Source organism: Cyprinodon tularosa, unplaced genomic scaffold (assembly GCF_016077235.1).
Source record: "Cyprinodon tularosa strain WSP-4 unplaced genomic scaffold, ASM1607723v1 ctg6, whole genome shotgun sequence".
Classification (NCBI taxonomy): domain Eukaryota; kingdom Metazoa; phylum Chordata; class Actinopteri; order Cyprinodontiformes; family Cyprinodontidae; genus Cyprinodon; species Cyprinodon tularosa.
In genome coordinates, this window is record NW_024039340.1 from 3494513 (window position 1) to 3520007 (window position 25495).

Genomic DNA, 25495 nt, shown 5'->3' on the forward strand with positions numbered 1-25495 from the left:
CTATCATAGATTCTGGAGACCAGTCTTTTGGAATTAAACTGAGATTTTAATAGATCATCTAGACCAGAAGGTAATATGTATGGAAAACTGGGGTCGTGATGTTGAAGAAAGTGGCGGATTTGGAAATATCTAAATAAGCTAGACCGAGGGAGGCCAAATTTATGTGACACATCTTCAAAGGTTCCAAAGCTATCATTTATGTACAAGTCCTCAAAATTAAGAATGCCACGTTTCTGCCAGAAAGTAAACTCAGAGTCTACCTTAGCTGGGAGGAAAAGGTGATTATTGTGTATAGGACCCAGATGGAGAAGGTTATTAAACCCAAAGTTCTGTCTGAGCTGAGACCATATTTTGAGAGTGTTTATAACTATAGGATTGTTAGTATATTGTGAGAAGGGGAGGGGAAGGTTGGAAGTGATCAGGGCTCTAAGAGAAGTAGAGATGCAAGATACAGCTTCAAAGTGGCACCAGTCTGCATCAGGAGTGTGGAGCCAGTACATAATTTTTTGAACATTTGAGGCCCAATAGTAGTGACATAAGTTTGGAAGGGCTAAGCCACCTTGGTTTTTAGGCCTCTGTAACAGTTCTAACCGTATTCTAGGCTTCTTCCCGTTCCATATGAATGAAATCAGAGCCTTATCAATAGATTTAAAAAAAGATTTAGGAAGATAAAGTGGGATACATTGAAATAGGTAAAGAAATCTGGGAAGCACGTTCATTTTGATACAATTAACTTTTCCTGCCAGAGATAGATGAAGTAATTTCCATTTCTTTAAATCTAATTTAATTTTTCTCGAATAACTGATAGAAGTTTTCTTGGTAAAGATTCTGCAGATCTCTTGTAATATTAATGCCCAGGTATTTAAAGCCGTTTTTAGACAGATGGAACGGCAGGGCACCATCCTGTATTTGAAGGGCCAAGTCATTAACAGGATAGCATTCACTTTTATTTAAGTTCAGTTTGTACCCAGAGAGGGCGCCAAACCTCTTCAGGGTGTGAATGATATGAGGAGCACATAAAGCAGGGTCAGATACATACATTAATAAATCGTCAGCATAAAGAGATACCTTGAACTCTCTACCCCTCCTAATGATCCCAGTAATGGATGGGGAAGTTTTGAGAGTAATAGACAGGGGTTCTATAGCCAAGGCAAATAACAATGGACTGATTGGACAGCCCTGACGGGTGCCCCTTGATAGATGAAAGTACTGTGAGCGTTTACCATTAGTGATTACACAGGCTTTGGGAGAGGTATACAAAAGTTTAATCCACGAGACCAAATTGGGGCCATATCCAAATTTCTTTAGACATGCAAATAAATATCCCCATTCTACCCGATCAAAAGCTTTCTCTGCATCCAGCGCGATAACTACTTCAGGTACAGCGCTGGACACAGGAGAGTGGATAACATTTAAGAGCTGACGGATATTTGTGAATGAATGTCGGCCTGAAATAAAACCAGTTTGGTCAGCAGAAATAACGTCATGTATTGTGGTTTCAAGGCGTAAAGCAAGGGCTTTGGCCAGGATCTTCACATCACAGTTTAGGAGGGAGATGGGTCTGTACGAGCTACACTCTTTGCTATCTTTACCTGGTTTTAGCAGGAGGGTAATTGATGCTTCAGTCAATGTCTGCGGGAGTGATCCATGGGACAGTGAGTCGTTAAACATATCGAGTAGAATTGTTGATAGTTTATGAGAAAACTTTTTAAAGAACTCTATGGGATATCCATCTGGGCCTGGTGCCTTGCCACTCTGCATCGATTTTATTGCAGTAATAATTTCCTTACAATTTAATGGAAGTTCGGATTCTGTCCTGTGATTTGTTGTTACAGAAGGAGCTTGGAGGTTATTAAAGAAATCTTCCATGTCAGAGCAATTATTTGTCTTCTCTGAGGTATACAGATTTGAGTAAAATGAGGTAAATGTGTCCTTAATTTCTTCTGGATCAATAGTTAGGGTGCCATCTTCTCTACGAATTTGTGGGATTTGTTGAGAGGCAGAGTGGCACTTGAGTTGATGTGCTAATAAACACCCAGCCTTGTCACTGTGCTCGTAAACATACCCACGTGATTTTAATAGGAGACGTTCTGTTTTTTCAGCTGATAGTAAATTATAATGTGTTTGGAGGTCCAGCTTCCTCTTATAGAGCTCGGGGGAGGGAGAAACAGAGTATTGGGCATCCACCATAGATATAGCTTTAATAAGCTCCTCTTGCTTATTTCTATTGATCCTCTTCATTTTTGCTGAGTAGGCTATGATCTCACCCCTAATCACTACTTTTAATGTTTCCCACAGGAGAGAAGGAGAGATATCATCTTTTTTGTTGAAATTTATAAAGTCCTCAATCTTTTGGGATATCATTTCACAGAAGTTCTCGTCAGCCAAGAAGTTTCTGTCAAGTTTCCAGGGGGGATGTTGTAATTGATGAAGAGGAAATGTAAGATCAAGCAGTACAGGGGCATGATCTGATTCTACTATAGATGAATATTCAGCTTTTTTGACAGAGGGAAGAAGGTTCTGGTCTATGAAAAAATAGTCTATTCTGCTATAGGAGTGATGTACATTGGAAAAAAAGGAGAAGGACTTACACTATATTGCCAAAAGTATTTGCTCACCCATCCAAATTATTGGAATCAGGTGTTCCAATCACTTCCATGGCCACAGGTGTATAAATTCAAGCACCTAGGCATGCAGACTGTTTTTACAAACATTTGTGAAAGAATGGGTCGCTCTCAGGAGCTCAGTGAATTCCAGCGTGGAACTGTGATAGGATGCCACCTGTGCAACAAATCCAGTCGTGAAATTTCCTCGCTCCTAAATATTCCACAGTCAACTGTCAGCTGTATTATAAGAAAATGGAAGTGTTTGGGAACGACAGCAACTCAGCCACGAAGTGGTAGGCCACGTAAACTGACGGAGCGGGGTCAGCGGATGCTGACGCGCATAGTGCGAAGAGGTCGCCAACTTTCTGCAGAGTCAATCACTACAGACCTCCAAACTTCATGTGGCCTTCAGATTAGCTCAAGAACAGTGCGCAGAGAGCTTCATGGAATGGGTTTCCATGGTCGAGCAGCTGCATCCAAGCCATACATCACCAAGTGCAATGCAAAGCGTCGGATGCGGTGGTGTAAAGCACGCCGCCACTGGACTCTAGAGCAGTGGAGACGCGTTCTCTGGAGTGACGAATCGCGCTTCTCCATCTGGCAATCTGATGGACGGGTCTGGGTTTGGCGGTTGCCAGGAGAACGGTACTTGTCTGACTGCATTGTGCCAAGTGTAAAGTTTGGTGGAGGGGGGATTATGGTGTGAGGTTGTTTTTCAGGAGCTGGGCTTGGCCCCTTAGTTCCAGTGAAAGGAACTCTGAATGCTTCAGCATACCAAGACATTTTGGACAATTCCATGCTCCCAACTTTGTGGGAACAGTTTGGAGCTGGCCCCTTCCTCTTCCAACATGACTGTGCACCAGTGCACAAAGCAAGGTCCATAAAGACATGGATGACAGAGTCTGGTGTGGATGAACTTGACTGGCCTGCACAGAGTCCTGACCTCAACCCGATAGAACACCTTTGGGATGAATTAGAGCGGAGACTGAGAGCCAGGCCTTCTCGTCCAACATCAGTGTGCGACCTCACAAATGCGCTTCTGGAAGAATGGTCAAAAATTCCCATAAACACACTCCTAAACCTTGTGGACAGCCTTCCCAGAAGAGTTGAAGCTGTTCTAGCTGCAAAGGGTGGACCGACGTCATATTGAACCCTATGGATTAGGAACGGGATGTCACTTAAGCTCATATGTGAGTCAAGGCAGGTGAGCAAATACTTTTGGCAATATAGTGTACTTTGTGGAAATAAAAAGCGCCATGGGTCAACACCTCCTATCTGATCCATAAAATCTGATAATAGTTTTGCCTTTTTGGAGAGGTTTGCAGTTTTAGAGCTGGAGCGGTCAAGTGTTGGATTCATCACACAGTTTAAGTCTCCGCCAAAAATCATCTGTTTTGAGTTCAGATCTGGGATTAGTGATATAATTTTGACTATAAAAGTCTCATCATCCCAATTTGGGGCATAAATATTTACTAGGACCACCGGCTTGTGATAGAGGAGCCCTGAGACCATTACAAATCGTCCCTGTGGATCAGAGATAACAGCAGTCGCATTAAACTGAATTTTTTTATTGATTAATATAGCTGTTCCGCGAGTTTTGGAGTTAAGATTGGAATGGAACACATTGCCCACCCATCTCTTTTTAAGTCTAACTTGATCTTTTAGTAATAGGTGGGTTTCCTGTAAAAATGCAATATCGCATTCGAAATACTTTAGATGGTTAAATATCCTGGCTCTCTTAACAGGCCCATTCAAACCCCTCACATTCCAACTAACGAATCGTATAGAAGCCAGTTCTGTGTTGATACTATTTACCATGTTTAACTAGAGTTGATATGAGATGGAACAGAAATATGAAATGGAGAGAGAAAAAAGAAGAAAATAAACAAATAAATGAATAAATAAGAGAGAGAAGAGAGAAAAAAACAAACAAACAAAAAAAAAAAAAAAAAAAAAAACAATGTACAGTTAAGCTATCTTTATCACTCAAGCTAGTAGAAAAAAGTATATGTTGCAAACATTCAGTGGTGTCCCTTTCCCCAGCCCTCCCCACAAACAAACACGAAACTAAAACTAAGCCTATACTTGTAGCTCTCTCTGAGGCAAGCTGCAGGCTAAACACTAAATAAAAAAACTTCCAGAAGCACATTTTCTCAATACTCTGGAAGGCTCCCAGTCAACAGTAAGCTGGACTCTCTTAACCTCAAAATTGAAACAAACCATGAAGGGGAAAAAAAAAAAAAAAAAAAAAAAAAAAAAAAAAGAATGATGGTTAGACATCAGGATAATCAACAAACAAATAGGCACATATATAAGAATAAAAATAACCTCAAGATTGAAATGTAACGAGAGTGTTTTAATAGAGAGAAAAAGAGAAAAAAAAAAAAAAAGTCTAGATATAATTCAGCATAATGCTGATAAGTCTAATAGTTACATCACTGAGTGATCAAACCTCGGGTCCATGAGCCGCAGGTTGACATCGCATGTCATGGAGAGTTATTCTGAGTTACCGAACCTCCGATCATAGAACTTCTGAGCTTCCTCAGGTGAGCCGAAGGTGAACACGTCGTCTCCGCACGTCACTCGCAGCCGGGCCGGGTAGAGCAGTTGGAATCTGATGTTCTTCTGATACAGGGCCTGCTTGACGCCGTTAAACGCGGCTCTCTTTTTAGCGAGCGTTGCACTGACATCCTGATAAATCCTTATTGTGGCGCCTCGGTATTTGAGCTCATGATTCCTGGCCCAACGCAGCGCAGCTTCTTTCTGTTGGAATCTGGAGAAGCAGACCAGGAACGCTCGAGGGGAAGATCTCTGGCCGGCTCTGGAGGTCGGGGTACGGTGGGCTCTCTCCAGCTCAGGCGGTTTAGAAAAAACATCAGGACCCATAACTTTCATCAAGACGTCCGACATGTACTTTAAGGGATCTTTGCCGTCTTCACTGCCCTCAGGAATATTTAATATGCGGAGGTTAGATCTCCGTGAGCGGTTCTCGAGTTCATCGCACCGGTCCAGCAGCGACTGGGTCTGGCTCTGGAGCATTTTGATGGTAGACTCGGCCGCTGTTACCCGCTCGAAGTTATCACCTGCCACCGACTCAACGGCGGTGAGACGGTTCTGGAATGAGGTCACTGTTGTCTGTAGGGAGTCAAGTGAAGCTTGTAGCGGTCTAATGGCGTCTTGAATAAGAGTAGAAACATCTTCTTTAAGTGATGTTCGCTGTTTAGCGAATTCCGCCGCCAGTTGGTCCATGGCCACCACCGTTGCCGCAGGTTTGTCGGGTGACACAGGGTCCTCTGTTGTTGTTGGAAGGTTGCTAGCTGCAAAGGCTGCTAGCTTGCCCGCCGCACGTGTAGCCGGAGTCTGTAAGTTAGCTGATTTCGCGTTTTTGGACATGTTAGTCACTGAAAAAACAATTAAATCAACTTTAGCATTTAATATTGTGTCAAAGTTCGTGCAGAAAGTTTGTTCCAAGGGAGCATAACAAAGTGGGCTGGGAGCCTTCGCGTGTGCGTCCTCTCCCTACATGTTCCGGAAGCCCAGAGAGCTCTGCCACACATTTTGAGGGGAAAAAAAGACGTTTATATGCGCCTTATAGTTGCGAAAATACGGTAACTTAACATGATTTTACTCAAGGATGATGTTCTTTACGAAGAAAGAAAAAAACAGCAGGTTTATAGGAAATAGGGAAATAAAAGAGGAGAAGGAGAAACAATGATGTCTGGATTATAAGAATGAATTTCACTGGTTCCTTTAGAGAGACCGTTTACCTTGGTGCAGCTTTCTGTATCAGGATTACACTGCAGGATGTCCCTCACCATGGCAGCATTGCCTTTCTCCACTGCCCAGTAGAGGGCAGTCTTTCCATCCTGGAGGGAAAGCGAATAAAGGCACATTTTTAAGGTAAATAATTATAATAAAAGGTTACATGCAAAGGAGGTCACTGCATGTTGTTTTATCTTTTTGTATTTGGGGTAAAGTATGTTATCTGTGCAACTCTGCTCCCGGGAAGAAAGTTCAAAAGGTAAACAATATAACAGACAGAGTAACATCTCACACAGAGAACTCAGGAAGCGAGGGAACAAGAGAAGGGGCCCCTACCTGGCCCCTGACGTCAACATCAGCGTATTTGTTCAGCAGAGCTCGAACTATCTCCACATGGCCTCCTCTCACCGCTCCAATCAGCACCGTCTCTCCGCTCTGAGAGAAACAGGACACCCATAATTAATCATCCCTTCCGCCCGGGGCCCCCGGCTGCCCGGAGAGAAGGATCCGCAGCGTCTCACCCGGTCTGGGATGTTGACGTAGGTCCCGGCATCCAGCAAGTCCTGCACGATCTCGGTGTGGCCCTCCTTGGCGGCGATGGCGAGCGCAGTGTTGCCGTCCTTGTCAGTCATGTTCACGTTAGGGTTCCTCTTCAGCAGCTCTTTGACCACGTCTGTGTGGCCTCCTTTCACCGCCACGATCAGAGCCGTCATGGAGTTCTGGAAGAAAGGAGGGGATTTATAAAGTCTGCAGCATGTTTTCCTCTAACCATTCCAGACTTTTCAAGGGTTTCAGGTTCTTCCCAGTTGTTCTAAAAGAGAGATTTAACCTCGGACTGTTTATTCCGTCTGATTAGTGACACAACAGGAAGGAAAGCCGACATTATGTCACCGTTAAGATTAACTCAGACGCCTTTATTTAGGTTTGATAAACCTTAATTAAGTGAATCATTTAAAAGCTTCAAAACAGTTAAAGAACATGATGATTGTTTCCCATCTTTTTAAACTGAGTCACAAATTAGAGACAGAATAGGTTCATATTCTGGTTTGTAAAAGCAGCAGCTTCTGTGCATCGTAATGATTAGATATTAAACAATGTTGATTAAAATTTTTTTGCATAGTTTAATATTATATAATTGCCAACTTTAAGCACAAGACTGTGATTCCACATTATCTAAAGCCAAACTTTTGACACATGCTGGTTGAGAAAAAGCTTTTTTTCCTCCATATTTAATTATTAGTCTAACTGTAGATGTTTCCTGATATTAAACATTAACCATGTGAAATAAAACGGCTTCTCCAATGTTGATTGATTCTCATTATAAGTATCTTAAGATTAGAGCTGCAACTAACGATTATTTTGCAAATCGATTAACCTGTAGAATACTTTTTTTATTAATCGATCGATAATCGACTAGCTAAAGATTTCTTAAAAAAGATTTTTTACTAAATTAAACCAGGTGAAACTAAAACTTTTCCGCTTGCGGACTTCTAGATAGAGCATATCGACAGATGAGAACATCTTTTTATCTTAAATGCAAAATTTCTATATATTTTTGTTACCATTTTGGTATAATTCCTGCTCTAAGTGGGTCGCTCTGTCAGATAAAGGCATGTTTTAGAGTCTCTATACTCCAGTTAATGATTAATTGATTACTAAATTAGTTGAGGATTATTTTTATAACTGATGAATCCAATTAATTGTTTTAGCTCTACTTAAGATTTAAACATATATAGTTTATCTGAGGTCCTTGGAAGCTGCAATAGAGAACTAAGATTATAATAATTAATAATATTACTGCTACCTTCAACATAATAAGTTATATTATGGTCATTTTTATTATAATTTTCACAATAAACATTATCATAATCATCACCATTGTCATAATAATCCCTATTATTGTCATTACATAATAAATATCCTACTTTCCTTATAAATATGATTATGGTTCTTATTATTAATATCATTGTTATAACCAATTATCATTTTCAATGTAAATGCTACTAATTTTTAAACAGTTTATACACAAAATAAATCAATTATTCAATTCCACATTGCATTTTTTTTCTCCTTCTTGATGCATGAATTCTTCATTTGTTTCTCAACGATCAGATTATGATTTATCTATGCTACTCAACGACTACTTTTATGTTAGCGTTTATGTACATTTATGTACAACATGGCGGCGTTGGAATCCAAACCACTTACTGCTCCTTCCTGATCCACATCAGCTCCGTTCTCCAAAAGGTGCATTACGCTGTCATAGTGGTTCTTCCTGGCAGCCCAGATCAGAGGCGTGGTACCGTACTGCAAAGAGAATCACTTTGTTCCATTAACATTTAGTGGTTAGAAAAAAGAAAGGAAAAGAGCACGGAAAGGAAAGAGATAAGAGTCCAACTAAAACGGTTATCTCTGCACTTTGCAGGTCTGAAACCAGGTGATAAACATCAGAGAGGGAGGAGGCACCTTGTCAGAGCAGTTGACTTTGGCTCCATGCTGCAGCAGGAGATGGACAATCTCAGCGTGGCCACGGCCAGCCGCCCAGATGATGGGGTAGACGCTGTACTGTTGGGCCATAGTAAAAAGAGGAGGTCAGTCTGACAGGAACTAACCATCAGATTAGAAACACTTTAATCTGCCTGAAAAGGCAGGTAATGTACGATGAGACATGTTGGTCAAAAGTCAGCTAGCAGTGTTGACTATTAATGCTCTTCCTTCAATTAGTGCTTTAAAAACTCACAAAAAAAACTAAGTAAAGGAAAGGTTGAAGGTATATGAATGTTTTAAGCTTTTGACCAATAAGCTCTGAGACCCTGGGTTCAGCTTCAGTACCTGTCCAGTGATGTTGGGATTAGCTCCTTTCTCCAGAAGCAGCTGGGCCACCTCCGTCCGGCCTTTATAGGCGGCCCACATGAGCGCAGTCCACCCTCCCTGAGCAGGAAGATCAACAGCAAATTAAAGAATTACAGGATTAAAGCTTATTCCCGTCGTATGGAGTTAAAACACATCACATTTCTGCCAAATCTAGGCAGATTTGTAGCAGGAACGTGGGTTATTTCTGGAAGGAGTGACACACTTTCCAGTGACTAAGCTGCATAAACACAATGTGGTTTATTTTAATCCAGCTGCGATCAACGGCTGGGACTTCTCCTGGACGGCTCCAACGCATCCCGACCTCGTGCAGGTCAGGATGTTTTTCCTGACGCCATTAAATAAAAAAAGCTCAGAGGCTTTTAAAACTGGATTGTTTTTCCAGTATCTAACCCTAGAAAAGATCATTAGAGGAATTCTGGTAGAGTTAAGGAAGCTCAGACTTTCTGGGGTTCCTTATCTCAGGAACAAATATCATAACCGAATAATGCCAAGAAAAGCAGATTTAACTGGATTGATTTTTCATTAGAGAGGAGCCAGCACACAGAAACTAATTGGATTTCATGTCCATTTTAGAGCAACTGGATTATGTTGTTCAGCCATAACTGAGGCGCCACGTTGACTAGAAAGGGGAACAATATGAGTTACATTAGAAAAATGGGAGCATATCAGAGTTTACATCAATTTTAATCAACATATATTGTCTAAATATATGTTTTTTAATACTAAAGCCCAGAATGGATTCTAAATACCTATTCCTACACTCATATATGTTCATATTTATTAGACTACATCAATGCTCTACACTGCAAAAATGATAAATTAGATGTATTAACCTTCAATTTTTGTAGGTAAAGAGATGATTTGCCAATGGAATGAGTATTTTTAATCTTAAAATGATATGATATTAAGCACTTGAAGTAAGACAATGCAGTATTTTCTTGTTTTAAATGTAAATTGTCTTGTTCAGTTGGCAAAGTGTCTTAATTACCTCCTCATTTAAAGCAAAATGCACTTATTTAAAAAAAAAAAAAAAAAAAACTACTTATTTAGATTAAAATTTTTGCAGTGTACCAGGGATGTTTTACACTGGAAAAAACTTAAAACTTAAAATAAGTGCATTTGTTCTTGGATTGAGGAGGTAAAAGAGGACAAGACAATTTACACTTAAAATAAGAAAACACAATCGCATTGCCTACAATTACAAGTGTTTTTCGCCTTGAGATGACGTGTTGTAAATTGGCGCTATATAAATAAACTGAATTGAATTGAAAACTGAAGTGTATATTATCTAATTATCTTATTTTAAGAGTATAAATCATTCCATTGGCAAACTATCTCATTTACCTACTAAATACACTTAATTTAAGACAATTTTACACATTTTTGAGATAATTTTTCCAGTGTAAAGACAAAATGCAGCAGATATTAGGTAGTTCCTGAAGTCTGCTTATGATTGAACGATCAGCCAAAAATTAGAGAAGAAAAAAAACTCCTGCAAGAACTTCTGCAAACCAGTCATTGAAAACTCTGATCGACTTGATGAGATATAAGTGCAATAGTTCATGTTTGACACATGTTTTGATAATTTTCTAAGCTTTTCATTGATAGGAATCCCTTCTTAACCTCAATAAGACTCTTCCTAGTGAAATAAAGGTTAACCTCTGATCTACTTTTCATTCCCAGAACCAAACATGGAGAAGCAGCTTTTAGTTCTTAACTAGAATAAACACCCAGGAAACTGAAAAAGAGCTGAAAGTTGTTTTAAATTCAGATTAAATATGTATTTTTTAAAGCAGCCTTTGACTGATCTAAACATTATTAACATAAGTTTGTTATCTGACATTCTCTCAGTTAATTATTGTTTTTATTATCTAGTCAGTGTTTTTCTGTATGTTTACTGTTTACTACTGAAATATACATACATATAAACTATTATATATAACTATTTAAGGTTATTAGTAGTAAAGGCCTGATTATATTATTAATTGAAATGTTTATACACACCAAATATCTGATTTTAGGTCTGTTAATTTGAAGGAAATTATTTTTTCTGATGGATGTTTCATAGATAAATAGACCAATCTATTCACATTGATGTAGTTTAGTGTAACTTATTTTCACTGACCTTATGTTGTTTTTTTTAAAACATAAATAACAGAAGTCAATAGATTTAAACATTAGTTGTTTCTTCTCACCATGTCCCTGTGCTCCAGGTTGGCATTGTTCTCCAGGAGTTCCCTCACCACCTCGAAGTGTCCCTCCTTAGCGGCGGAGATCAGAGCCGTCCAGCAGTCCTGCACATCAAAACGTTACTCTGAGGATTCCAATAAGACACAACGAATCCTCCGGAACGCCACGCCGGACTCCTGGCCATCCAACAACTGAGACCTACCAGCTGATCATACCAGGTGCTCATGGGAATCCGGTGTCGCATTGATGCTGAACAGAGTCAGGCGGTAATGTCAACAGAGCAGTGAGCAGAGGATCTAACCTTTCTCCTGTCTCCTACAGCAGGCGTAAGCCCGAGCTCAAATATGCCAGGTGTAATAGCAGGTTACAGGTCAGTGGATGGTAATAAGAGGTGTGTGAGGATATGAGTGCGTGTGCTAAAGAGGGAGGGAGAACAAATGAGTGAGTTGGTGTGTGTGTAAATGGGCTGGCCCCTAAAGAAGCAGGGTGTCGCCTGCAGAAGGGATCCTGTCATTTACTCAAAAGAGTTCACCTGTAATGAGGTGTCATTATGCCTCATGATGGCTCATAATAACCGAGGACTGAACTCGGACTGGGCTGACATCATCAGCATCCAGCATCAAAGCCACTAGTCAGTTTTTTTAATGTTTTGTTTTAAGTACAGTGATGTGGTCGCTGTAAGAACATTTGTTTTTCGCTCCTTCTTACGCCAACATGCGCTAGAAACGCTAGAATGTTGCATGTGCTTTCATGCTTACGACGTCATCCATGTTGACGGTGGCTCCTCTCCGGATCAGTTCCTGTACGATCTCCAGATTGCCCAGCTCCGCCGCCACCATCAGGGGAGTCTGGCCGTTCTGAAAACCAGGATGATTTTTATTAGATTACCGGGGAAAGCTTTCAGAATATAAACAGTGCTTGGTGTTCCCTAATGAAGCATGTTTTCATGCAATGCCTCACTTTGGTCAGTTGTTTCTTTCTACAAGCTTCTGCCAACAGTTCTCTGGTCCTTTACTGGTGTAACTGGGTCAGTTTTAGCCTCCTTGCTTTCTCACGGCCATCTTTTCAGCTTTGGCCAACAAATCCCTGGGAGTGAGATCAGGGCTCTGTGACGACCGCTCTAAAATACGGACAAAGGTCCCTTTGCTTCCCTCGCCATTTGAAGGCCTCATTTGCTTTACTGCATCCTGCCTTAGATGTCGCCTCAATGCCCCGCCCCTCCCTCCGTCAGGCTAAGAGATATTAGTTTCTATGTTTTAAAGACGTTTTTATGCACGAGTAACAGAGAAAGAAAAGGTTAAACCGTTAAAAGCACGATGGGGACACTTTTTGGTCGATTTGTAACACGTGGGGAGTAAAAAGGTTCACCATCAACATGTTGCCTGTTTTCGATCCATTGACACCAACTTCATCAAATAATAAAGAAGTTGGTCACATGACACGGTCAGGAAGAAGTCAAAGGAGCAGCGGAGGACACCTGGAGCACATTGGTCTACTGGGTGACCAAGCAGAGTGAACCGCCCCTGAGTGGAGCTCATTAACGTTAGCCGAGCCGCTGCTCAAACAGCTAGCATTGTTGCTAAGACTCCTTTAGAGCATCCATCTTTGATCTGCAATTCTAAACATTTAACTCAAAATGGTTAAATGACCCTAAATGCAGTAGATGGAGTTTGGTAAGCATGTTTTGAGCTATATGGAAATATTAACAATATTAAACGTACTAAATCAATTTAGTGTAAAAATTAGATGCACTTTATCTGATTTTTTTTTTTTTTTGGGTTATTTAAAGCAGTATTTTGAAAGAATGCTTACCGTAAATCCTCTAATATAGGCCCGGAAAGAGGCCAGAATTAGAGACAGGCTTCTATTGCTATTTGAGCAAAACAGACTACCAGTGGAATGAATAAAAATGAGATTTTGTGTCTATTTGAACCTATAAAACACTAGGTTCATTTATTGAAAAAGTACAGTTACCATGTCTCGCTTGGTTTGAAATAAAAAAGAAAAAAAAAATCCTCCAATTCTGTTTAATCCTCCTCCTCTTCATCTCTCCCTTTAATCTCCTCATCACTCGCGCTCCTCCTCATGTTCTGCTGCGTGTCTGTTCTCTTCCTCGCGCAGACGGGCAGCAGTCAGGGCCTGTCGTCCAGCTGCGCAGGGCTGTGGTACTTGTAGGTTACTACCACAAGTATAATGTTGAGGTATGCCCAGAAAAAACGTTTATAGCCCCGGCCTGTATGAGAGACCGGCCATTATTTACCTCCTCTGACAGCGAGACCGGCCAATGTTGGAGTCCCGGCCGCTAATGGAATACAGGCCAATATTAGAGAATTTACGGTATTTCAGGACTCTATAATTGGTTTTTTTGTATTGTCAATATAATATTATAATAACTGCGCTCCTCTGCATGGAGAGGAGCCAGTTGAGGTGGCTCGGGCATCTGGTTAGGATGCCTCCTGGATGTCTCCCTGGTGAGGTGTTCCAGGCACGTCCCACCGGGAGGAGGCCCAGGGGGAGACCCAGGACGCGCTGGAGGGACTATGTTTCTCTCTGGATTGGGAGCGCCTTAAGATTCCCCCAGAGGAGGTGGCCCAAGTGGCTGGGGAGAGGGACGTCTGGGCCTCCCTACTGAAGCTGCTACCCCTGCGACCTGACCCCGGATAAGCGGATGGACGGACGGATGGAATAACACACGATTGAATATCCATATTTTGAAAAGTCTACTTTTAATATTTTTTAAACTAACCCCTGATGGGCTACTTTAGAGGTACCTACCATTAGACAGTTTTCCTGGGGAAACCCTGAATATTGAACCTTAGTTCCTTATGATCTATAAAGTGCACCAGTTCTTCCTGCAGTGTTGTGCCTGAACGCGTTCATTGTCGGTGAGGATGATGGCAACAATCTTACATTTCTCTGCAAACTTTGCCCGCCGGCTTTCAGTAAAAAAATCCGCACTTCAGTAACCTTAAATTCCTACCTCAGCCTGGTCCCTCAGTTTGTGTTAGTAAAATGTTCTTGAGGGTTTTACTATTCATGTAACTTGTTTGTTAAACCTGCCTGGTATAATTTTCCAGGATTCCAGGATTCCTTTTTAGTATGTACTGAAATGCAAGGGCGTAGGTTTGATTTGAACTTTGGTGGGGACACTATTGGTCTGGTGTCATTGGTGCTGCAATATGCGTGCCCTTTTTTATGCTCGATGTGAGCATCCGTACTGATAAGACGAATTAATTGTTAAAAGAGAAAAGCATCATTTTGCTACATTAATAAAAATGTTATAAGCTCTACACTCATTAGATGCTGTTTATCAATGTTTGAAGTATCACAGGCTCTGATGAATGTGGAATTAGGACTGTTTTCCACTTTGTAAATGGTTTCATTTGCATGACTAATAGAGAAGGTAAATACAATATTTTCTTTTGAAGATATACAATTGTGCAGAGTTAAACCCCACTCTTATATTTTACCTACTATGCTCTCTCTGTATCAAGCAAAATAATACATTCATTAAAATATTAACTTCACTATAAAATTTGAATATCTGGGCTGTAGTTACTCTGTATAGCCCATTTAATCTATTTTATCTAGGGCTGAAAAAATTAATCGTATTAATTGATTATTTCAATAATCGTCAACTAATTTAGTATGTGATTAATCATTAACTGGAGAATAGAGACTTTAAAACATAATATAAATGTAAAATGTCCCTTTCCCCTACAGAGCAATCCACTTAGATCAGTAATTATACCAAAATTGTAAAAATACAATATATATATATATATATATATATATATATATATATATATATATATATATATATATATATATATATATATATATATATATATATATATATATATATATATATATATATATATATATAAGAAATATTTTAGTTTCACCTGGTTTATTTAGACATCACCTGAAGCACTGAAGGGCAGCTGCTTCACCTACAAGCTGCCCTGCATCATTATTACTGGATATCTGTGTTTCCTATAATCATATAATGTATAACTGTGTTTTTAATAGTAAAGGATTAAATGTAACACAACCTTTTATCATTGTCCTATATTGCTTACTGTCTGACTGTTTAAATAGCTCCTTACTGTATTTTCTTTTTTAGTGGCATCATCTACAAACACAACACTAAGAATGAGCCTAATTGTACCGTATTCAAATATAAAATCATTTTTAACAATTATAAAAGACAATATAACACTATCTTATCTGTAATTTAACATTATCCAAAATAAACAGCCAGATACAAGCATTTTTACCAGACATTAATGTTTGTACTAATTTACTTATAGACTGTGTGGAAATCTATGTAAGATAAAATCAATGTTTAGATTCTTCCTTTGTTTGTTCTTGTCTTTATCCTATTTCTAGAAGTATAAATAGAAGAGTTTCAGTCTGGCTTTAGAGCTCATCATAGCACTGAAACAGCTCTGGTGAAAGTCACTAATGATATTCTCATGGCCTCAGATAATGGACTTGTATCTGTGCTCGTCCTGTTGGATCTTAGTGCTGCATTTGATACAGTTGACCATAATATTCTTTTAGAAAGACTTGAATATTTTGTTGGAATTAAAGGAACAGCACTAGACTGGTTTAAATCTTATCTATCTGATCGAATTCAGTTTGTTCATGTTAATGATAGATCTTCAACACGCTCAAAGGTTACCTGTGGAGTACCACAGGGATCAGTGCTAGGACCAATTCTCTTTACTTTATACATGCTCCCAATTGGTAGAGTTATTAGACAGCATGGGATTAATTTCCACTGTTATGCTGATGATACCCAGCTATATCTGTCTATAAATCCAGATGAAGCTAACCCATTACATAGATTACAGGCATGTCTTGAAGACATAAAAACCTGGATGACTCTTAACTTTCTGCTTCTGAATGCAGATAAAACAGAAGTTATAGTCTTTGGACCAGAGTCTCTGAAAAAGAAGCTGATTAGCCAGTCACTTAATTTGGATGGGATTAAACTGATTTCAGATAATAAAGTAAAAAATCTTGGTGTTATTTTTGATCAGGACCTGTCATTTAAATCCCAGATCAAAGAGGTTTCTAGAATTTCCTTCTTTCATCTGAGGAACATTGCAAAAATTAGAAATATCCTGTCCAGGGGTGATGCTGAGAAACTAGTCCATGCATTTGTTACTTCTAGGCTGGACTATTGTAATTCTTTACTATCAGGAAGTCCACAAACTGTAGTTAAAAGCCTTCAGCTGATCCAAAATGCTGCAGCCAGAGTTCTAATGAAAATTAAAAAGAGAGATCATATCTCGCCTATCCTGGCTTCTCTTCATTGGCTTCCTGTTAAATCAAGAATAGAATTTAAAATCCTCCTTCTCACATATAAAGCCTTAAATGGCCAAGCTCCATCTTATATCAGAGATCTGATTGTTCCTTATGTTCCTAACAGAGCACTTCGCTCTCAATCTGCAGGTTTACTAGTGGTTCCTAGAATTTCTAAAAGTAGAATGGGAGGCAGATCTTTTAGTTATCAGGCTCCTCTCCTGTGGAACCAACTACCAGTTTTAGTCCGTGAGGCAGACACCCTGTCTACTTTTAAGGCTAGGCTTAAAACTTTCCTTTTTGATAAAGCTTATAGTTAGGGTGGCTCAGGTTATCCTGAGCTATCTCTATAGTTATGCTGCTATAGGCTTAGACTTTTGGAGGACATAGGGACCCCCATTTCATCATTCTGCTTCATTCTATCTCTGTTCTCCTAACTGCAGAATCTGTTAGTTCAATCTCTAACCTTCTGCTCTCTCTGCTTTTCCTCAGAGTAGCTTTGCCTCGTCTGTTCCTGTTTGGCTGTGACGTCATCCTGGAAAGAAACATCAGCTGTGCTGCTTCTATCAACACCCTTGTTTATAGATGTTGGAGATCGGCCTGTTTTCCAGTGTGGTCCTGTTTCTCTGACCGTGACTGGCTGGATGTGCTCTCTTCGTCCTCTGGCATGGGAGCTGCCTTGGAGCTTGTCTGCCTGGCTGTGTGTTTCCTGGACGGGGCCGCCTTTTACAGCTGCTTTTTGTATCTCTGCTTCTGTCTCCTTGAACCCCAGTGGGCCTCAGCAGATGGCCGCTCACACTGAGCCTGGTTCTGCTGGAGGTTTCTTCCTGTTAAAAGGGAGTTTTTCCTCTCCACTGTCGCTACAAGCATGCTTAGTGTGAGGGATTGTATTTGAGTCGATGCAATCAACTGGTTTTCCTTAGATAGAAAACTTTGTATCAATTTGACTGTATGATCTGGTTGAACTGTAAAGTGCCTTGAGATGACATGTGTTGTGAATTTGGCGCTATATAAATAAACTGAATTGAATTGAAATAAATAGTCAATAAAATAGAACTATTATTATATGGAACCCTAATTATGCCTTTTAAACGAAAAACATCAGATGTTTAGGCCCCATTTCTTGTTGTTGTACTCTATAAGAGAAATAACACCTGCTAATAATTATACCTGAACTTTCTCAAAGAGTCATCAAAAAATGAAACCAGTAATAGCAACTAAATATCGGTAAAAAGGAAACACTCACTTTTTCTTTTTTAGTTGGCTGTGGATAAGAATTAGAAATGTTGATGCTTACAGCCTTTATTTGCCCATTTTGTGTCTTCAGAAATCCTGGCTGACTCAGAATATTTCGCTTTATAAAAGAAAAAAAAAGGTTTTTGTTTTTTAGTGTACATGATAATCATTTTTTTTAATTGGGACTAGTTTTGTAGCCTAATATTTATTGTAGTAACCGCAGCATTCTAGTGTGAATAAATTTTCAATGTTGTGCTCCAAGCACACCAGGACTAGAAAACAGCCAATCAGAGAGAGAGAAGGCGGAACCTAAGGCAGAACAACCAATGAGAGTTGAGTTAAACAGCGCAGCAGTTCCATGCGCTGCTGCGTGAAAGGGACAGGAGAGAGCAGGCAGAGGAGCTGCGAGAGGAAAAGAAGCCACTGCTGCAACAACTACTGCTGGAAATTATAAACATGTTGCTCACATCCAATTATTGGTCGGGACAATTAGGTCGGTTCAAAATTTTGGTAGGGACATGTCCCTATGGTCCCTATGCAAACCTACGCCCATGCTGAAATGGAATTTCAAATGGAAAAAATTATTAAAATTAAAAAAACATTTGCACCTTAAAGACTACTTTCCTGTTTTTCTTTTAATAATACTCATAAAAAGACCATTCAAGCAGCACATTTTTCCTGATGTTTTTGAGAATATACTGTAGGGGTGAAAGCTGCAGCTGCTACTAGTGTGAAGTGAATGGACAGCAACAAAGCGTTAAAGTAACAATGGGGAAATGCTGTCCCCTCAATGCTAATGTAAACCCTGGTTGGATAAGGATTCAAAACTGGATATGAAGATGAAATCTGACGCACAGTTTCAGTGTTACAACTGATAAAATAATTGCTGTCTGTGGTTCTACAGTAGGCTATGGTGTAATTGAGCAATATATGAAAAAAAAAAAGAACTATGAACTAGTTCATTTTTTGGAACTGTGAAATTAGTTCAAAATTTTGAATTATGAACTATGAACTGAACTAGTTCATTTTAAAATGTGTGAACTGAACTTTGAACTAGTTCACGTAGAAAGAGAACTTTCCCAACATTGCCTTCCTGTAGCCAACTTCTACAGAACATGATGCTGTGAGCTTTTCACTTCAAAGCTGGGACGCTGCTCTCTGGCTCATGACGTCTAAACACTGTAAATGTAGTTGAATTAGACTGAAGGAAAAAAACTACAGATTTCACCCTGCAAGCCTTAATGCTCAATTCCGATTTTTTTGTGAACTTTTGCGTGGTTGTTCTTCCAGCGTTTTATTGTCACTACACAACAGAGGCAAGTGACTTTCACATTTCATTTGCCCAGAAACAATTTTTACTTGCCCAGTATAATGTTTGATAAATATAGTTCCTAATATTAATTTTTGTATATATATCAATGAGACATGTTTGTTTTTTTAAATGTTTTTTTTGTAATTCAGTATTTTTTAAGTTTCCAGGTTCCTGGTGTGTATATGCATGCGTCAGATAATGAACTCAAGCCTACACTACCGTGTTAACATGCTTTTCAATCCTTCCTGCACATTCTTTTCAAACTAAACTTTGCTTTAAACTGTTGTATGCTTGGAAAAATATAAATTGTAATGTTAAAAATCTAAAAAAAAACTTGACAGGTTAAAAACTTACACTACTACTACTCACCAATTTAACATGTTTAGCTCTATAACATTTAAATGCACCACTCCAATGTCTAAGAGAAAAAAATTTAATGAACATTTTTTTAATGTATGACCACTGCATAGAAGCCTGCCATATGATAGAAATATTTACACTGTGCGCATACAGTTACAATTATTATTTTCCTAATCCCTGACTGATCATTTTTAATCTAGCGTGTTTTATAGTATAGATTAAATTCATCATCCAGCTGCTGCTCTGCAGAATTCTCTCCCCAAGGAGAGAAAAATCACGCCATCTAGCGGAAAATCACGAGGCTTTTTCAAATCACGCGAGAATGTTTACAAAACAACGAAAATGGCGCCGGCAACGCTGTAGATGATTTTAAAGTAATTTTGAGTGATAAATAATTTTTTTTTGCGATCATTGCTCTTGCCCGGCGGGCAAATGCAATGAAATTTGTACTCTCCCGACAATAAAGACTATTTGCCCCGGGCGATGGTTAACATCGAGCCCTGCACAAGTACAAAGCAACGAAATTCCCTCTCTGCATATAACCCATCCCCTTGGGGAGTAGTAGACTGCCATTGTGCGGCGCCCGGGGAGCAATGAGGCGTTAAGAGTCTTGTTATTCTAGAGTCTAGTTTATGATGGATTTTATGTTGTTTTTATGTGTTTTTATATGTCTTATTGTACTGCTGCCTCTTGGCCAGGTCTCCCTCGAAAAACAGATTTTATCTCATTGGACTTCCTGGTAAAATAAAGGTAAAATTAAAATAAAAATAAATAACCACTCGGCCGCCAGTGCCTAAGGACCCCACTGGCAGTCTGGAGCGCTTCTTACAATCTTACATGTAGTTTTAAACCTCAGTCAATGCATTAACAACTTCATCATTTCAAGATGCTTGAAAATAAAGAACGTTCTCCACATTGTCTTCCGCCATGTTCGTTTTTCTTCCCGCTTTTGCGAAGCAGGATGCAGAATAGTGACCTTTGTTGAGTATTAATGACGTTGAGGTCGGATGAATGCGACCTGGCTGTTCAGACACGGGTCGCATTTGAAAAAATCCGATTCATTTCTGATTCAGGACCACAGAGACAAGTGGTCTGGGTTAACGCGAATCGAGTCTCTGTAATCGATTTGCTTCGCCTTAATGTGCAGGGTGACCAATCAGGTGTTAGATACCCGCCCCCTAACTTTGATGGGTGAGTTTGACAGATTTTTTTAATGGTTTCGATGCACTGCGACACAGGACCATGAAATAATTAAATGCACACTGAAATAATTATATATATTTTTTTTATAAAATGAAGACGTATTTTATTAAATTAATGACACATTTATATATTTAATTCCTTATTTATTTAATGAATTACACATTTAATTAATTGTTTATCGCTGTATTTATTTATTTAATTGTGGCACTTTATATTAGTGACGTGGTTTTAATTAATGAATGACACATTTATTTATTTAATTCCACATTTAATTAATTATTGACACATTTAATTATTTATTTAATGCTGTATTTATTTATTTAATTTTGGCACTTTTTATCCTCCATATGTACTTAAGTATAAGAATTACTGTAAAAATAGATGTACTCAAGTAATGTAGTGAAAAGTATAAGTAAAAAGTAAGTGCAGTTTGAATGACATTTTTTTTACATTTTGGTAAACTTTGAAGGTAAATTCACTTAAAATAATATACCAAGTTTAGGATAAATTTAGACTGGCTTTGCGAAACAGGCGTATCCTATTGGTGTTGATGAACAAGCCCAGGCAAGACCTGATTTTGTAGGCAGTAGGTGGGGTCAAAACACTTGTTTCTCTCGCTCTCGCTTTTTTTTTACTTAGTAACTAAACCAAACATTGAAAATGTATCAGAGTAAAAGTATGCAATTAAGTTTGTAAATGTAGTGAAGTAAAAGTTCTCAAAAAAAAGTATACTCTTGGAAAGTATAAAGTACTCCAAAATATACTTAAGTACAGTAGTGAAGTATTTTTACTTCGTTACTAATAAACACATTTAATTATTTATTTAATGCTGTATTTATTTATGTAATTTTGTCACTTTTTATCTTCCATAAGTACAAGCCATTTCAGATACTTTAAGACTTTTACTCAAGTAACATTTCAGTCTTGGACTTTTACCAAAGTCATAATTTGGAGAGGTACTTATACTTTTACTGGACTCCGAGATTTCAGTACTTTATACAACACTGATAAAGACAGCTAGGACTGATTTAAAGCACTTTATAGAAAAGGCAAAGAGGAATTAACAATCTGGGATTCACATGGAAAATAAAAGAATATAGTCTACTTTATCTCAATGTTTGTTAATTTGTATAGTTACTCTTAAATAAATAAATTCTCATAAAATAAAAAGTTTTATATATAACAAAAATATAAAGCTGACTAATAGCTTCTCCATTATTAAACTGATGCATTGTTTTTTTGTTCTGTGACACAATATTGGACCGTGAAAAACACAGATTTACCTTCACAAAGCCTCAGAAGGGCAGATGTACAAAAAGTAGACCTGTTACTGAAAAGTGTTTTTATAATGTTTTTTGTTGTTGGCATTCATATAAATATACTGGTGTCCAGAGATGGCAAAAGTACTCACTTTCCGTACTTGAGTAAAAGTACAGATACTTGTGTTAAAAAATACTCTGGTAAAAGTGGAAGTACTGATTAAACTTCTTTACTCAAGTAAAAGTAACAAAGTACAGGCTTGTAAATGTACTTAAAGTATAAAAGTAAAAGTAGAAACCACTTTTTTCATGCCGTTGCCTACATTTTAAATGGATGTCTGCCAATAGGACTAGATCTCCGTTGTGTTCATTTTCAATCCTCTCGTCGTCCATGCTACTATGCTAACGCCACCGCCACCAAGCTGCAATGATTTGCCGCCAATGAATACCGCCGAATCTGTCGATTCATCTTGTAGTGGTGCGTCAAATGCAACGTAGATTCCCATCCAATTAGATTGAATTTGGTATTGATGACGTGAAAAATAATAACGGTAACTCCATTGAAATGATTCAAAACTAAAGTAACGAGCCAATTTTTAAAATGTAAGGAGTAGAAAGTACAGATATTTGTGTAAAAATGTAAGGAGTAGAAGTAAAAAGTCGCCATAAAAATAAGTAGTAAAGTAAAAATATCAGAAAAATCTACTTGAGTACAGTAACGAAGTATTTGTACTTCGTTACTTCCCATCTCTGCTGGTGTGATAACTTGGTATCTATTTTGAAATTATAGCCCCACCCACCCCCCCCACCCCCCCCCCGCCCCCCCCACCCTCCCACCCCCTGGAGAAAACTCCACCAGCCGCCACTGGAAGGCAGCCAAACTTCACATCCAAATGACCAGACTGATTGACCCGAAAGTTTTTAAAAGTCAGTTTGTGTTTTTACACCAAATCTGAAAAAATAGATTTTGATTTGGAGGATAAATGTGACAAACTCTCTTTGATCTCATTGTTTTAATGGCCTCATTCTGCAGGCCAGCAGTAACTCTCTCTTCCATTCTGTGTAGCAGCAAACCCACTTTAAGCAAATTACTGCCATCTAGAGGCCTGCAGTGGGAAAATCAGAGTCCTTCTCTAGTTTAATGTAATCTGACCATAAAAAATTACTGTTTGGGGATATTTTGTCTTTTTTATATTGCCATTAATTGTCGAAACCCAAGTTAAAAGCAGGATCGCTTTAACAGAAGTGGCATCTGCTGCACAACCGTCAGGTCAGCCGTCTCCTCATTACTGTTTAGGCCACAAAAGAAATCCTTTTTTTGGGGTCTGATGAAATCTTACAGGAAATTTACTGTAAATTTAAATTTAATGTAAAACAGAATCACTAAAATGAACAGAAATAAATATTTTAAATATTACACCGTTTATAAAGTGAAATATGAACTGTACCTTTTGATTTGAATCAGTGAAATAAATAAAATCTGTTGATATTCTAATTTAAAGAGATTCTTCAGGTCCTATTCTGGATCAGGAAATGGCTTTAAAGTATCAGAATAAGCTCCTTTGTTTTGCTACCTTCAGACCGGCAGCAAAAGCAGCAAAAACACGTGTACTGCTTCATTTTTGTTTCTTGTACAAGTTTAATTCCAATGAGCGGCTGAAGCATCTTTGCTGCTCTGGCTGCGCTGCCGAAAAGTGGTTCTGATGCGCGTTGGGCGGAGCTACCCTATCCTTTCTTTGCCTGGAACAATGGCAGCTATATTTGCTGTGATCACTGGGTAAAAAGTAGTTTTAATATGTTGTTAAGTGAAAAAGTCCACTTTAAAAAATTGTCTGTGCAGTCAGTTCAAGATTACCATCCTGCCTTCAAATATTATTTCGCTGTCGGAGCCGCTCAGACCCCCGTACACCGGCGGGTCGCTGTCACTGGGAATCCAGTTCAATGGCAGCCTCTGGCCCGGTCGCCTCTTTGCATTTTTCCGCTACTTTTTGCGTTTGAAGGCTTTTTTTCATGTACGTGATCCAAACTCCAGGCACCAGAATAAAATATTTGAACATATTTTGCCGGTTTCGACATCTTAAGTTAATTTAGCCGTTAGTAGGGGTGTAAATAATAATCGTTTTGTATCGATGCATCGATCCAACAGCCGACGATCCGATGCATCGATACGTCCGCAAGAGAATCGATTCATGTTTTTTTTTCCTCCGGTCTATTTTTATCCATTTGCTCCTGGGCGTAATTCTCCTCCCGTGCTGCGGTGGCGCTAAACCTATTTTGCCGTCCTACCTCGCTTCCTGGTTAGACTCTTACAGCAGTGTGTTGCAGTGAGCTTGACGCAGACATTTTTTATTTATGCTCAATATTGAAGCGTGGTCTGTGCTACACGCTGTGGGTCTAGATACGGCCGAGGCGGCGAGGAAGTGGGGGCGAGTTTAGTCCAACGACGGAGGGACATGAGGGCCAAAAAGAGCGGAGATCCAGGTGGAAAAAGGGTCCCAGCGTTCTCGCACACCTCGCTCTTCTAGCGGGTCAAACTTCACGAGTTGTTTTCCGCAATTTCGGTCATAAAAACAGACCAAGTCTGCCTCCTGTCTGCGGCACTGTCTGCGGTCAGCTACAATTTGGGAGAGGAGCAGCGGAACGTCTCTCAAGGGGGCGGGACGTCTGGAGCAGAGGTATTGCATTGCACTCATTGCACTGATTTTCTGCAGTATTGTATTGTTTGATGCAAGGCCTTGCAGAATCTATAATGCAGAGGTATTATTATTTTTCAGTGAATGAGGTTTTAATAGGAATAGTTGGAGTTCAACTTTTCTACTTCTGCTATTTTCTGTAGTTTCTCAAAAAAAAAATGCATAACAATATTACAGCTTTCATTGATTTATTTCAAATATGAAACATTGTCTAGCCTGTAAGGTGTAAAAAAAAAGAAAGAAAAAAAAAAGAAAAATGAACCAATTTATTGAATTGAATCGTGGTGTATTCTTGAGTATCGAAAATAATCGAATCGTTGGGTCAGGAAATCGATACTGAATCGAATCGCCATGATGGGTGTGATTTACACCCCTCTGCGTTAATAAACTGTTTCAGAGGAGTGATCATAGGGATCTGCATGGCGCGTAGAGCAGCAAAAGTTCAAGTTTTCCAACTCTTCTGAATCGCGTCAGATGCTCAGAAGTTCATGACGCGCTGCTTCAGCTGCTCAGACGCACTGCGGGACCTTTTGCTGCACCTTGATGTGCGTTAAACATTGATTTTGCATGTAAACTAGCTGCCTCCGCTGCCTTTGCTCCTTGCAGCTTGAACGCAGCATTACACGTGGAAGAGATCTCCTCCATCTGACGTCAGATCATCTAACGACTGAGAATAGACAGACTTTA

The 25495-nt window shown here is 39.2% G+C and overlaps 1 protein-coding gene across 8 annotated transcripts in view; it reads right to left on the bottom strand.

Moving 5' to 3' along the window:
• The window catches only part of kidins220a (kinase D-interacting substrate 220a), a 127182-nt gene that overhangs the window by 87955 nt on the left and 13732 nt on the right, over positions 1-25495 (bottom strand). For all 8 annotated transcript variants that reach the window (XM_038306984.1, XM_038306990.1, XM_038306989.1 and 5 more), the window contains 8 exons: positions 12191-12289; positions 11438-11536; positions 9201-9299; positions 8835-8933; positions 8577-8675; positions 6890-7087; positions 6705-6803; positions 6374-6472 (listed from right to left, as the gene is read on the bottom strand). In XM_038306984.1, coding sequence (XP_038162912.1) covers positions 6374-6472; positions 6705-6803; positions 6890-7087; positions 8577-8675; positions 8835-8933; positions 9201-9299; positions 11438-11536; positions 12191-12289 — 891 coding nt within the window. The remainder of the gene's footprint in view (positions 1-6373; positions 6473-6704; positions 6804-6889; positions 7088-8576; positions 8676-8834; positions 8934-9200; positions 9300-11437; positions 11537-12190; positions 12290-25495) is intronic.